General features: G+C 37.4%; 1 protein-coding gene across 10 annotated transcripts in view; it reads left to right on the forward strand.

Moving 5' to 3' along the window:
- The window catches only part of Lrrc7 (leucine rich repeat containing 7), a 688,618-nt gene that overhangs the window by 354,560 nt on the left and 320,633 nt on the right, over nt 1–13,425 (forward strand). For all 10 annotated transcript variants that reach the window (XM_060392421.1, XM_060392420.1, XM_060392426.1 and 7 more), the window contains one exon: nt 5,829–5,946. In XM_060392421.1, the coding sequence (XP_060248404.1) occupies nt 5,829–5,946 (118 nt within the window). The remainder of the gene's footprint in view (nt 1–5,828; nt 5,947–13,425) is intronic.

A 13,425-nucleotide genomic window follows, 5' to 3' on the forward strand; every position in this document is an offset into this window, starting at 1 on the left:
TCTAGTGTTTCAACAAAACATTTTCATTCTTTCCTGTGTCATTTGGGTGTCTCCTCATTATCTGTAGTTTTTCTTGCCCCATTTATTCTATTTCTCCCTAATATCTGACCAACATTACTTTCTTCATTTAACTTTTATCACTTTTAATCTTCTTCAGTGATATCTTCTTGATAATTTCATGTTCTATCATACTTTCAGATCCTTCCTTAGTTATCTAAATATAACTTAATAACATTCATTTCTTAGGTTTCTTTTTGTTTTGCTGTAGAAACTCTAACAGCTTATTTCACTGTATATTCAGCACTTTGTAATTATCCATTAAAACTAAAACTTTGTCAGCTAATAATGTTCTATCTGATTCCTGGATTCAGAGACAATTCATGTCCACTTCAGCTTGACCCTTGAGGGCAATATCCAGCACATGCACCTTTAATACAAACAGCCTCAGGGCACTCTCTCCCGGATCCAGAGCCCCTCGTATTATCAAGGGAATGTCTGAAACTAGTTTGAAATGGAAACTGACAGAAACACAGCATAGCCACTCCTCAGCCCCTTATGACACCCCAAGTAGAATCCTCCAAAATTCCTTCTTTCCATCACTCCTTTCAGAGAGGCTATCTGAATTGCTGATGTTCTTCTCCAATTAAATCAACTGCCCAGATCTTGTGTATTTAGTTCTGATACCCCAGTACAGATGTATACAGGGCACTTACATGTGTGTCTGACTATTCAAGCAGAGTCTGAATTCAATGGGTGTCTCCTTACTTCATGATCTCCTGTTCTTATGACCGGTGTCTAGTTCACCTAGTACAGCTGCATTGTGGCCTCTGAGTTGTTAGTCTGAGAATTCAATCACAGGGTCAGGATCCCTGGGGATAGCTCCTCATAGCTCATATAATGTCCCTTGTATTCACAACCATATAGGTCTAGTTTGTAACAGACACCGGTAAGCAGCTTCTAGAAATTAATGAGAAAAAATAATGCTTTATAAAATGTAGAGGGCAAGAGGCCCTTATGCTCACAGACAAGCACTAGGGAAGCCATGAATATTAAAGATTCAGGGTTGTCTCTTCGAAGAAAGAAATGTGTAACCTGTTTTCTGCCCAGAAGGCTAGAATGGATATATTACAAGCCTGGTGGCCTGTGTTGTTTATAGGGACAGGACACACCTCTCTACCCCAACTGTTTATCCCAGACTCTTCCTCCTTAGACCTTTACCTTGATCACTATTCCTCAGTCAATAGAACCCAACCTTATGTGAGATGCCACATATACTTTACAGTAGTCTAGGCAACCTCAGTGATATTTATAGGCCAGGCCACGTCTGACTCCATCAGACATTTATTTCAGTCATTCTCCCTATGTCCTTATCCTGAGCACTGTTTTTTAGTCACTAGAAGCCATCTTTATGGAAGAGGCCGTATGTACTTTAGAGCTTCAAAAGAAATGTGTCTTAAGCTTTGTTGTATACATAAGGTTTGGTAATTATCATCAAGAAACTTTTTTTTACAAAATTGTGCTAAGCTTAGATATGTCTAAAATAAACTGCCCAGGGTGAAACTTTAAAAGTTTGAATCAGCACCCGCTATAGAGTCATGTTTTACAAGATTTTCTTCTTCCCTCATAGGTCCTTATTCTACTGGCTGTGATGTCTGCAGAGACCCACACAATAGAATATACAACTTTAACTCAAATATTTTTTAATTTTAATTTTTATTTATTACAATTTATTCACTTTGTATCCCAGTTGTAGCCCCCTCCCATATTCCCTCCTTCCCTCTTCTCCTCCCGTGCCCCTCCCCAAGTCCACTGATAGGGGACATTCTCCCTCTGTTTCATCTGACCCTAGCCTATCAGGTTTCATCAGGACTGTCTGCATTGTTTTTCTCTGTGGCCTGGTAAGGCTGCCTTGACAAAGAGGGAAGTGATCAAAGAGCTAGCCACTGAGTTCATGCTTGAGACAGCCTCTGTACCCCTTACTAGGGTATCCACTAGGACACTGAGCTGCCATGGGCTACATCTGTGCAGGGGTTTTAGGTTATCTTCATGCATAGTCCTTGGTTGGAGTATCAGTCTCAGGAAAGACATCTGGGCCCATATATTTTGGTTCTGTTGGTCTCCTTGTGGAGCTCCTGTTCTCTCCGGATCTTTTTATCTTTCCCTTCTTTAATAAGATTCTCTGCACTCTGCCCAAAGTTTGGCTATGGGTATCAGCATCTGCTTTGATACACTGCTGGGTAGAGTATTTCAGAGGCCCTCTGTGGTAGGCTCCTGTCTGTTCCATGTTTTCTCCCTCTTCCAATGTCCATCCCATTTGCCTTTCTGAGTGAGGATTGAGTATCTTACCTGGGTCCTTCTTGATTAGCTTATTTAGGTGCACATATTTTAGTATGTTTATCTAATATTATATGTCTAATATCCACTAATAAGTGAGTATATGCCATGTGTGTCTTTCTGCTTCTGGGATACCTCACTCAGTATTATCTTTTCTAGTTTCCACCATTTCCTGTAAATATCATTATGTCCTTGTTTTAAATTGATGAGTAGTATTCCATTGTGTAAATGTACCACAATTTCTGTATCCATTCCTCCACTGAGGTAAATTTAGATTTTTTTTTCCAGATTCCGGCTATTACAAATAAAGCAGCTACAAACATGGTTGAGCAAATGTTTTTGTTGTATAATTGAGTATATTTTGGATATATGCCTGGAGTGGTATAGCTGGAAAAAATTGCATCTTCAACAAATGGTGCTTGTCTAACTGGGTATCTACAGGTAGAAAAATGCAAATAGGTCCATACTTATCACCCTGCACAAAAGTAAAGTCCAAGTAAATCAAAGACCTCAACAAAAAATCAGTCAATCTAAACCTGTTAGAAGAAAGAGTGGGGAAGAGCTTTGAACTTATTGGCACAAGAGGCAACTTCCTGAAGAGAACACCAAAAACACAGGCTCTAAGATCAACAACCAATAAATGGGACCTCATGAAACTGAAAAGCTTTTGTAAAGCAAAGGACACTGTCATCAGAACAAAATGACTTCCTACAGACTGGGAAAGGGTCTTTACCAACCCTATATCTGACAGAGGGCTAATATTTAGAATATATAAAAAAAAACTCAAGAAGTTAAACAGCAACAAATCAAGTAATCCAATTAAAAAAAAATGGGGTACAGAGCTAAAAAGAGAATTCTCAATGGAGGAATATAGAATGGCAGAGAAACACTTAAAGAAATGCTCAATGTCCTTAGTCTTCAGGGAAATGTAAATCAAAGCTACCCTGAGATTCCATCTTACACTCATTAACTAAATAGAAATGGCACTCTAGCCTGAATACATTTTTAGATTCAAAACATTTCTATTGTTTTTAAAATATGAGATATTCACAAATTAAAATCAGGATATTCATATAAACAGTTTGACTCTAATTATTTGTTAATTGTCTCTCTTATTTCCCTTATATTGAATAACACAACTGTTTTGTAATGTTCCCACCTCTTTAACTCAAAGCTTGAATTTTTTCTCTTTTTTTATTATTTTTTTAATATTAGTTACAGTTTATTAACTTTAAAAGCTTGAATCTTGAAGAAGCTTTGCAAGGGCTCTTAGGTTTGTAGAGGACATGACTCAAGGGAAGACGTTCACTTAGATAAGAAACTTGATCTAGGAAACACAGAGTCCACTGAGACTGTTTACTTCTCTGAAGCTTGCTGTCCAAAAATGCCTGTCTCAGCAGGAGTTTGACACTCTTCTCATTTTCCCTTTAATTATCTGCACTGTCAAAATTATTGGTTCAGCATAAACTCTGAACATGAAAGAATTCTGTGATAAATGGGAAGAAATATGGGATACCTAGACAAAGTGATGAAACCACTTTGTTTAAAAAAGTAGCAGACCATGATATCGCTGTACATTAATATACTTTTAATTGCTAACAGTCACTCAACTTTCCTGGACACTGTAGATTCACAAGTGCTTTTATCACCAAATCTAAGAGCTTTATTATGAGATAAATCATTAATGTAGGAATATTTGGGATAAAAAGATAATCCTTAAAAATAACTTATTCTTAATTGTGAGGTTCATTCCAAGATACATCAAGGATATTAACAAATGAAAACTGTGAGGCTTAAAATTGATAGCCTATATTAACACTTTTTACTCTCTCGAGTCTCAAGTTGTATAGCTTAGTATCCCTACTCTACAGACAAGAAAACTGCTGGGTTCAGAGATAACACTGAAGTAAGAGTCAGGATTGACCAGATACTGATCTGGAGTCAAGTGGTCATTCTGGCTTGGGTTCTCCCTGGTAGATCATGTAAAAGAGTTTCCCTCTTTAAATTTTTTTTTGTTACTTCTTTAAAAATTAAAGAATACTAGCACTTCTACTAAATCTTGAATGCATTTGAGAAACTAGTTCTTATAAGATTTATAAGATTGTATTTTAAAAATCATTAGTTTTAACATTACCTGAAATGTTTGTAGTGATCAGCAGAAAAAATGGTTAGTGAGTCTTACCCATACCAATGATGAGACAGTTTACTGTGAAGCCATAACTAACTGCACTGCATGTTCATCTATCACATCACCATCTCACTATACAGCACGAACTGGAAGAGAGTTTAGAGTAACTTTCAGGAATGCAGCCATGTGTTTTCCTATTTGGTTAGGAGGAATCCCTTTCAAAGAATCCATTAAACTTCTCTTTTCAGAGGTTTATTTAGAAAAAGAAGTACATTTCTATATAGAGTGCTGAAAACAATAATTCTGACATCATATCAACTAGCAAATAATCTTTATAAAGAATGCAAGATGACTATCCCAAAGAAAGAGAATTTTTATTTCCTCTTATATAAGAAGTCGTATGATCCCCTTTTAAAAAAGCTAATGAGTTAAGAAATAACAGCCGTATGCTACACTTTTTTTTCCCTATAAATAAGGAATTGTGTGTAGGAAGAAGTCATAGTTAAATATACTGTTGGCCAACTGCATAATCATGATTACCAGACTTCATCTGTGGAAGCTCAGCAAAGCGGAATTTAAAATGTCAAAAAAGATCTCATTAGGATAATTCTTCTAGAAATTAATAAAAATTTGCTCTTCCAACTTTTCATGTCTTTAGTAGTCAAGATGAGTTGAACAGAGCTTTAAAAATCTTTTAGAGTAAAAACTTTTCATGGTGAGGTACTGGAAACACCTATACCAAATCATCCAAACTGACATCTTACTGAAAATGTAGGTTGCCTTACCCCCTTACTAGAGCCATTGAGTGGCTCAAGAAGGCACCTCAGAAACACACCTCAACCTAATATCAGTTGTAGCACTCTCACCTAATATTTCGGACTGATAGAACTGTGAATTGAGCCTGGTGGAATTTTCATCCCATGTTTTATTTACTAGTGATTTATGAGGCACTGCAAGGAGACACAAAAGAATGTAAGTGTAGTATTCTGATGTGCCACAGCTCTTCATAGCATACAAGTATTTATTTAGAATGAAGACAGTAAGACTTTCTGATATCTAATACAACTGCAAAATAAAGAGAGCTAAGGTGATGCCCCCAGCTTTGAGAACGCAGAGGGTAACTCCTGAAGGCTTTTGTCGGCCTGGTTTTCATTTTATTCTGTTTTGTTTATGTCTGTGGGGGAAAATAAACTGTGAGGCACTAACAGCTATTGTGTTGTGAAGCTGGCCAGTTTGGGTGTGGAAGAAAGTAAGGCTTTATTGTCACGCTGATAAAAATGGCAACTTCAAATTTGCTACTGAGTTTAGGTCTGAGGGGTCTAATCAAACTGTGGCCTAACTATTGAGTGGTTCTTTTCTGTTACAGCAATTGTTCAACTGTCAAGCTCTGCGGAAACTAAGCATTCCTGATAACGACCTCTCAAGCCTGCCAACCTCCATTGCTAGTCTCATTAATCTGAAAGAACTCGACATCAGTAAAAATGGTAAGATAAAAATTTCCAAACACCTCTATATTATTTACTAAAAAGGTCTTCTATTTTCTTAATGAGCAATAACTTTTTCTTTTATTTTATTAAAGTTCTGTTAATTTTAAGAGATAAACTGTAAGCCATACCTCAAAGACAGAGAGCTCCTCCCTCCCCACTCAGGGTATACCTGACTTCCCCTGATCTTACTCCTCTCTGGTCTCAGATATGCATTCTAACTTTCTTAACTATTCCTTATCCTCTGCTAGGCCTATTTCTTGTTTTCAGAGTATTACCTGCTCAGTGAGCTCTATTTAATTCCTTGAAAAATTCCTCCCATTTGCTTCCCTGATACTGCTGTCCCCTGGCACTCACCTCTCTGCACAGCATCCCTTACTCACCATGGTTATTGGCTTTCTTCTCCTGACCTGGACTGCAAACTATATCAAGTGGCAAGAAGGACCATTTTGGCTGCTGTGACATTTCAGTTGCCTTGAGCAGAGCCTAGAAGACCATCAAGGCTTAATCACATCAGTTACATTTTGAGCCAAATTAATGTACCTGATATTTTTTGGCATGGTGCTAATGTTGATGTTCATGTTGATATTTTCTCTGAAGATTTACTGGAGGAAGCTGGGCTTTCGATAGTCTGTAGTGTCCTAATTTATTCAGTAGTACTTTATTCCTTTCCAAATGACTTCTGCTACCTGTCTTATTAGAATAAGTCAAAGATTCATACCAAAGGATTGTAACCAGATAATTTGTGGAAGAAAAGCACACTCAACCATCATCAAGTTCTCAGACAAAAAGAAACGTGCCCTTAGTCACATACAAGTAGTGTTTTAATTACTCCACTTAGTACGGTTGATGCCAAGGGGACAGGTATGAAAAAAGTAGGTCCTTTCTCACAAAAAAAAAAAAAAATGCATCTTAGAAAGTGATTTAGGTATTTGAACAAGTATTTATGAAGGACTGAGTGAATGATTGTGTGTAAAGCTCTATTCAACCTGAAGGCCACCTTTAGGAATAGGGCAAATGTGTTCTTAGGGAATGTTTCCTATAAAGCAGTAAACAAGATGAAGGGGAGCTGGATAGTACTTATTTGACATCTAGGTAAAGAAGCAGTATGCTTTAAAGACTTCTTGGAAACACTGTTGGTTACATGTAAATATGACTTCCTTAAGACGCTGATGCATCATGACACTCTATGACAATATCCCTAAGGGAACTCTTTAAACACTGGAAACACTTGAATGTCCTCTTCACAAACCTTCCTACACTTTTTCATCTAAACCTAGATTCTGCTGGTGCTGTCATTATGCTAGTGCATATTCCATTTTACCCTTTTCACACATATGAAAATAACATGCAATATACATTATATATACAGTATATATATATATACACACACATTATATATCTGCAGTCAATCTGCTTCCTAACATTTAAGTTTAGTGATGTCTCATATTTTTTGTTGTTTCTTTTTTATTTCCATTTCCTACATTGTGTGGCTATTAAAGAATCTCAATAAATATTTACTGAATGAATTCATGATAGTTATCATTAAATTTACAGTGCCACTGGAGAGATAAGACCGGGATGTGCAAATAATCCACAATCTCTAAAACACTACTCAGAGGAGTGCTTAATTATGTGCATTTTTAGAGAATGGGGCAAATAATTAAGACTGTTGTATTAGTAGAAAATGGTTCAAGCTCCAAGTTTATCTTGAAAGATATAATACCAGTTTCCACCAGGTAATTAAACAATCTTCCACACTTAGCTAACTGGCCGTGCCATGCATGAAGACTAGCCGAGAAAGACTACACAGGTGTAGGGGCAGACTAGCAACCACACTTAGACCCATGGAGAAGGGCCTCATATCTACTTTTATTCTTGTAGAAACATATTTACTGTGGGTGAAAAGATGTCATTTAAGAAACTATACAGTTCTTCCTGAAGACCTTATTTCAGTTTCCAGAACCCACATCAGGTGGCTCACAACTGCCTGTAACTGAAGCTCAAAGGGATCTGACACTGTCAGGTGTCTTTCATGAGCACCCTACAGACATGCCACACACACACACACACACACACACACACAAATAAGTTTGTAAGATAATAGATTTATAGGAAATTCCCTGTGTGTTACTATCAAAATGCTAACATAGAGACACTATGATCAAATTCTATTTTTAATTTATAATTTTAAGAAATATTATATGGCTGATATCTCACCTGGCCTTTGAACAGGTTTGGTAGACAGTGCAAGCAAATAAAAACATACCTTATTTTTAAAGATTATCAGACAACATATTATCATATACAAAGTTAAGTTCCTGAAATAATATTATAAGATAATTCCCAGTGGTGTTTTTAACACTAAAAATTAAAATTTACATTTATTCATGCCAAAAGAAAGGCTGTGGGCATCTTTAGATGTTTTTGAAACTCTTACTTTTCCTTCCATATCCTGGAAACATTTACACAAAATGGCATGCAATAGATGTCAGGCCACTGTAGGGTACACATTTAATTGCAAGGGTATGAGTTGACAATACCCAGACCACAGCTGGCAATCACACAAACAGCCCTTCAGATTGGGAGAGAATGAGGGAGGGACCTACAGCTCAGATACAAAGTAAATAAACTGTAATTAATATAAAAAATAAAAATTAAAAACAGAAAATTACAGCTGCAAGATGTCCCCTGTCCCCACCTGTTGTGACAGGGACCTGGGCAGTCTCTCAAGGAACTTAATGAATCTTTCAGAAATCTGTCAAATGAAGAAAGAACAGGAACTTGAAACAAGTAGAGTCAGCATTACAGTTGGCAGCTGAAATAGCCCTTCTGGGAGAGGAGCAACTACAGCAGAGCTGGGGGCTAGCACATCAATTGAGAGCTCTCAACAGATGCAAGGAACCATCAATCTGCAAATACTTGACTAAAATGTGCTTGGATTAGATGAGCGAACCCCTTATACATGAACTCATTCTCAGTCCAAAACTGCTTCTGACCATCTGCAACATTATAGACCCTAATCTATGTCTGCGATCTTCTTGTCACGTAATTCTTGGTCATTGCAATAGCAGCAGGCTGGCCCCTTCTGAGCTATGAGAGTTTCTCAGCCCAGGTTCTTCCCTCTCTGGCTGAATGCTATAATCGTAACAGTCTTCTGCATATGAGAAAAAAATCCAAATGTTCCTACATGCACACACATGCCCATGCATTTGTGCACACATACATACACACTTTTATACACACTGCAGACATACACAGAAAGACATGTCAAATGTGTATTTTAAATTTTTCCTTCCATGTAAAAAAGAAAAGTAATGATTTCATAGATAGTTGCCTGTTCTTTGATAAATTTTTTCTTGTATATGGTTTTGTTTTGAGCTTACATCACTTTTTCAGGTGAGGAGGTGACACTGGTGACCCAGGGCTTTGTGCATGCTAAGTAGGCATTACTTTTGTTAGGGTCCAGAACTCTCTGAAGAAAACACCCCAGACTCAAATAGTATGCAAACAGCAAAGAGCATCTTATTCTGCAGAGGCCAGTGCACTGGGGTCCTCGCCTATGCAAAGCCAAATGGTGAAAGGCCCCGATGTGAGCTCACAGGCTTCTTTTATAAGTACTCAAGTGGAATTCCATGTGGGTTAGGTAACCTTTAGTATGATTAGAGCATTCAAACTTATAAGTGTGGGAAGGAAAGATGGGAGGGATTTTTGGACTGGTCAACACTCATGGGTTAATCATAAGACAGACTATTTCTAAACCATCAGTTAAGTAACTCTACCTTTCCTGTCAGATGGTCTGCATCTGTAGAGCATCTAGTAGAGATGGTCAGGTAGCCCCTGATTGGCTGCCCATCTCTTGAGGTTTTGTCAGTAGATGCTGACTTATGTTGACCTCTTTCAGAAAAATATGAACTTTGGCCTGCTCAGTTTGACAGAGGTCTGAGGCCTGTCAGGGTGTAGGCTCAGACCTTTTATTAGGCTCCAGCGGGGTTCCAAATGGAACTTCAGCTTCTACTGCAGTCCCACACTTTTCAATTTGATTATTTGTATATGTGGAATATTATGTGATTTTTTTTTAATTCAGAAACTATCTTGTCCACTATTTGCAACTATGAACATAATGTTCAGGGCTCATTGTAAATTTTTGATAGGGAGAAAACAATTTATCTATTAAAACATACAATGGTGTTTATGTGATATTACATTAAAGATTCCTCACAAAGTCCCACCTGGCACATTGGGAACTTCTAAATGGTTTGACTAGATGCTGGAAAAGACAGAAAAAGACTGAGGTTCACAGTGAATACCCACTAATCTTAGCTCATCCTATGTTCTTTGGGGTATGACCATCACTGTCAAGCTCTCACCCTAGCTTTAGCTTCATTCTGACATAGCCATCTGGGTACAACTGCATGATGCCCCAAGATACCTCAAACATGCTACACTTAAAACCAAAATTTTCACCACCCTGATGTGTTCATCCTTCATTTTCTAGTCCTCTGCTTAGCTTACTGTGGGCAACTGATGGAAAAAAAATGTTCTTTCTTCTAATTTCTTACCCACTCTAACTGTGCCTGCCCTGTTGTACATCTGCAAAAAGTCCATTCTGTCTCTTGTCTGTGCTACCCATCTAAGTAGCCCCTAACTGTGCATGTTCAGACACTGCCAAACCAGCCCTCCACTTGTTAGCTCTAGCACCCACCTAAATTGCCAGGATAGTGATCTTTTTTTTTAACCTAATGAACTTCAGTAGATGCAGGACACATTATAGGCTCCTAAACACAAAGCTGAAAGTCTCTCTCCACAGCTGACCTAACAGCACTTCCATTCCAAGTACCAATCTAACCGCAGAGGAATGACATTTTTTCTCTTAATGCTCTGGTACAGGAAAGCTTCCTCAAACATTTAATAGAGCTTCATGATCTCTTTCCCTCTTCAAGTATTATTTCCTCTGCATAAATCACTTTCCATTCCTCTTCCATCCTCGCTTTCACCCTATTCAATATTCAGATGTCATTGTTTCTGTGAAGACTCTGAATTTCCAAATTAAGTCAAGAGTTCAACATCTCAGTACTGACATGACTTTGTGTGCTCTTTCATCAAAAACAGTTGGTAAAAATCTGTATTTAAAAATGTGCGTGGTTTCAAGTTTTAAGCTAGTGAATACTTTAACTGTGAGGAAAAGAACACCAGATAATGTGCCTATCATGACGATAGAATGTTAACATTCACTGCAGATACCATATTTTTAAATGAATAAAACTTTACAGACACACATAAATGTTTATGTTCATAACTTCACCCTCCTTGTTATGAGAATTAAGGTTTAAGTTTTCTGTGAAGCGCTACCACATTTTACAGATTATTCTTCAAAAGGTATATATATATATATATATATATATATATATATATATTATTTTGTGTGTTAGTGCATGAGTGGTATCTGTGTGCCATGTGACTGCAGTGCTCACAGAAGCCAGAAGAGGGCACCAGATGCCCTGGACTTATGGTTACAGATGGCTGTAATGAAGGTCCACACGCATGTAGTTGCTGAGAACTGATCCTGGCTTTCCTGTGACACTCAGCAGCCTGTCTTCCCATATATTGTGTGGAGTCTTCCAGTTCTACAGCCTTTTTCTGCTTACTGAACTATTCCTATCTGCTTGAGACCCGTTCTCACCATTAGATTTGCTTACTGAATTGCACTGCCTTAACATTCCTGTCTTCTCTTTCTTCATTTTAGGTGTCTTAATGATGCGCTTGATATTCAACCCAAAGCTTTAAGCAAAGCTTGTTCAGACACAAAAACAATCTGGCATAATTTTAAATTTTGATTTGATTCTAACCATTAACTTGGAAAGAACTGATACCCTTGTGGTGATAAAATATCAACAGACTATTTTCTTTCATTATGTCTTACTTTGTACCTTTAGTCAAGTTCTATACATTTCTTTGTGTGTATGCATGCATGCTTGTGTGTGCATGCATGTGTGTGTGTGTGTGTGTGTGTGTACTTGCCAGAAACATGTGTGGAGGTCAAGGACCACCTACAGGAGTCAGTTCTGTCCTTCCACTGTATGGATCCCGGGAATGAATCCCCAAGCTTAGCAGCAAGTGCCTTTACCCACTGAAACATCTTGTAAGCCAGTTTTGCATACATTTTTTAGTTACTGAGAAATGTTCTAAATCACTAGTTTTATAAACTGTATCCCTTTAAAAATTACTTTTTTTGTAATTTGATTGATTCCATATTTCAGAAACATTACTAATTTTGAGACTTTTGTCCTCTAGTTAGTTACAGTGCTGAATATACTTCTAGCATATTGCCAATAGTTCTGCTGAGATTCATGTGTGTCATACAGTCTGCACGTGGGCTGGTTTCTTCCTTTCTAATTCTGATATCTTTGTATATTCTTGAGTCATGCTTTCACAAGTTACAATCCAACTAGTATTGTATTTTCATTTTTCTCTTAAATTCTTTTTTATAACTTTTTCACTTCAATTTTTAATGCCTCTCCATGCCTGTGTCTGCTGTACCCTCTGCATTCTAAAATGATTTCATCACCCACCTTGTTTTCAGTTTTATCAAAAGTTTTTCTAGTCTTTAAAGTCTTTCAGGTACTCCCACTTTGCCTTGCTGCTCTCATTTGTTATTTGATTTGTTTGGCTTCGATTCATTAATCGCTACTTTTCTACTTCCAATGGGAGCTACTTTTCTTGTGCGTCTCTGTGCTTACACAAGTGTTTTCGGGGTTGATAATGTCTCCATTACATCATTTCTGCTGATACAAGGCCAGCCACATGGTGTGGATGATGCTAATTTCTCAGTATTCATTGTAACCAAGTAAATTGTTAATGTTCAAAATGTTGCTGAAATGAAAATAAGCATTCCCCAAGGGTGGGCATAGGTTAGCGACACAGGTAGCACACCACCACTGACAGCTTCTCTATGGTGAATATGTTATGCTCATATTTTTACACACTAAGGGGATTGAGAGGATGAGGAGATGGTTACCAGGGGAACCCAAGTTATAGTCACATGGAGTGAGCATTCCTGTTTCTATGCACAGAAGGATGATTGTAGTAATAAAGCATAAGATGTTCCAAAAATCAATTCAGCAATGAAATGACAAATGTTTGAGGAGAGAGACAAGTGTAAACTGGTCTCAGCATTAACCGTTTTCCACATTCATCAGGGCATCACAGGATTCCCTATCAGGTGTTCTTATCTTTCAGTTAGAAAATATATTTCAAAAGAGCCCGCCACATAGAATATTTACACACATGGTATAATCAAAATACTCAATTAACTGGAAAGCAATGAGCTAGAAAAGGAGGTTCCAACTTCTTACTATCAATAAAAAGCATATTTTCTTAAAAATAAGTTCATTAACTTTGACCTTCTAACAAAGTTTGATTAACTTTACTAAAACTTTGTCATTTCTGTACCTAGAGAGAAATAAAAACATGTCCATA

Source organism: Meriones unguiculatus, chromosome 10 (genome assembly GCF_030254825.1).
Source record: "Meriones unguiculatus strain TT.TT164.6M chromosome 10, Bangor_MerUng_6.1, whole genome shotgun sequence".
Classification (NCBI taxonomy): Eukaryota; Metazoa; Chordata; class Mammalia; order Rodentia; family Muridae; genus Meriones; species Meriones unguiculatus.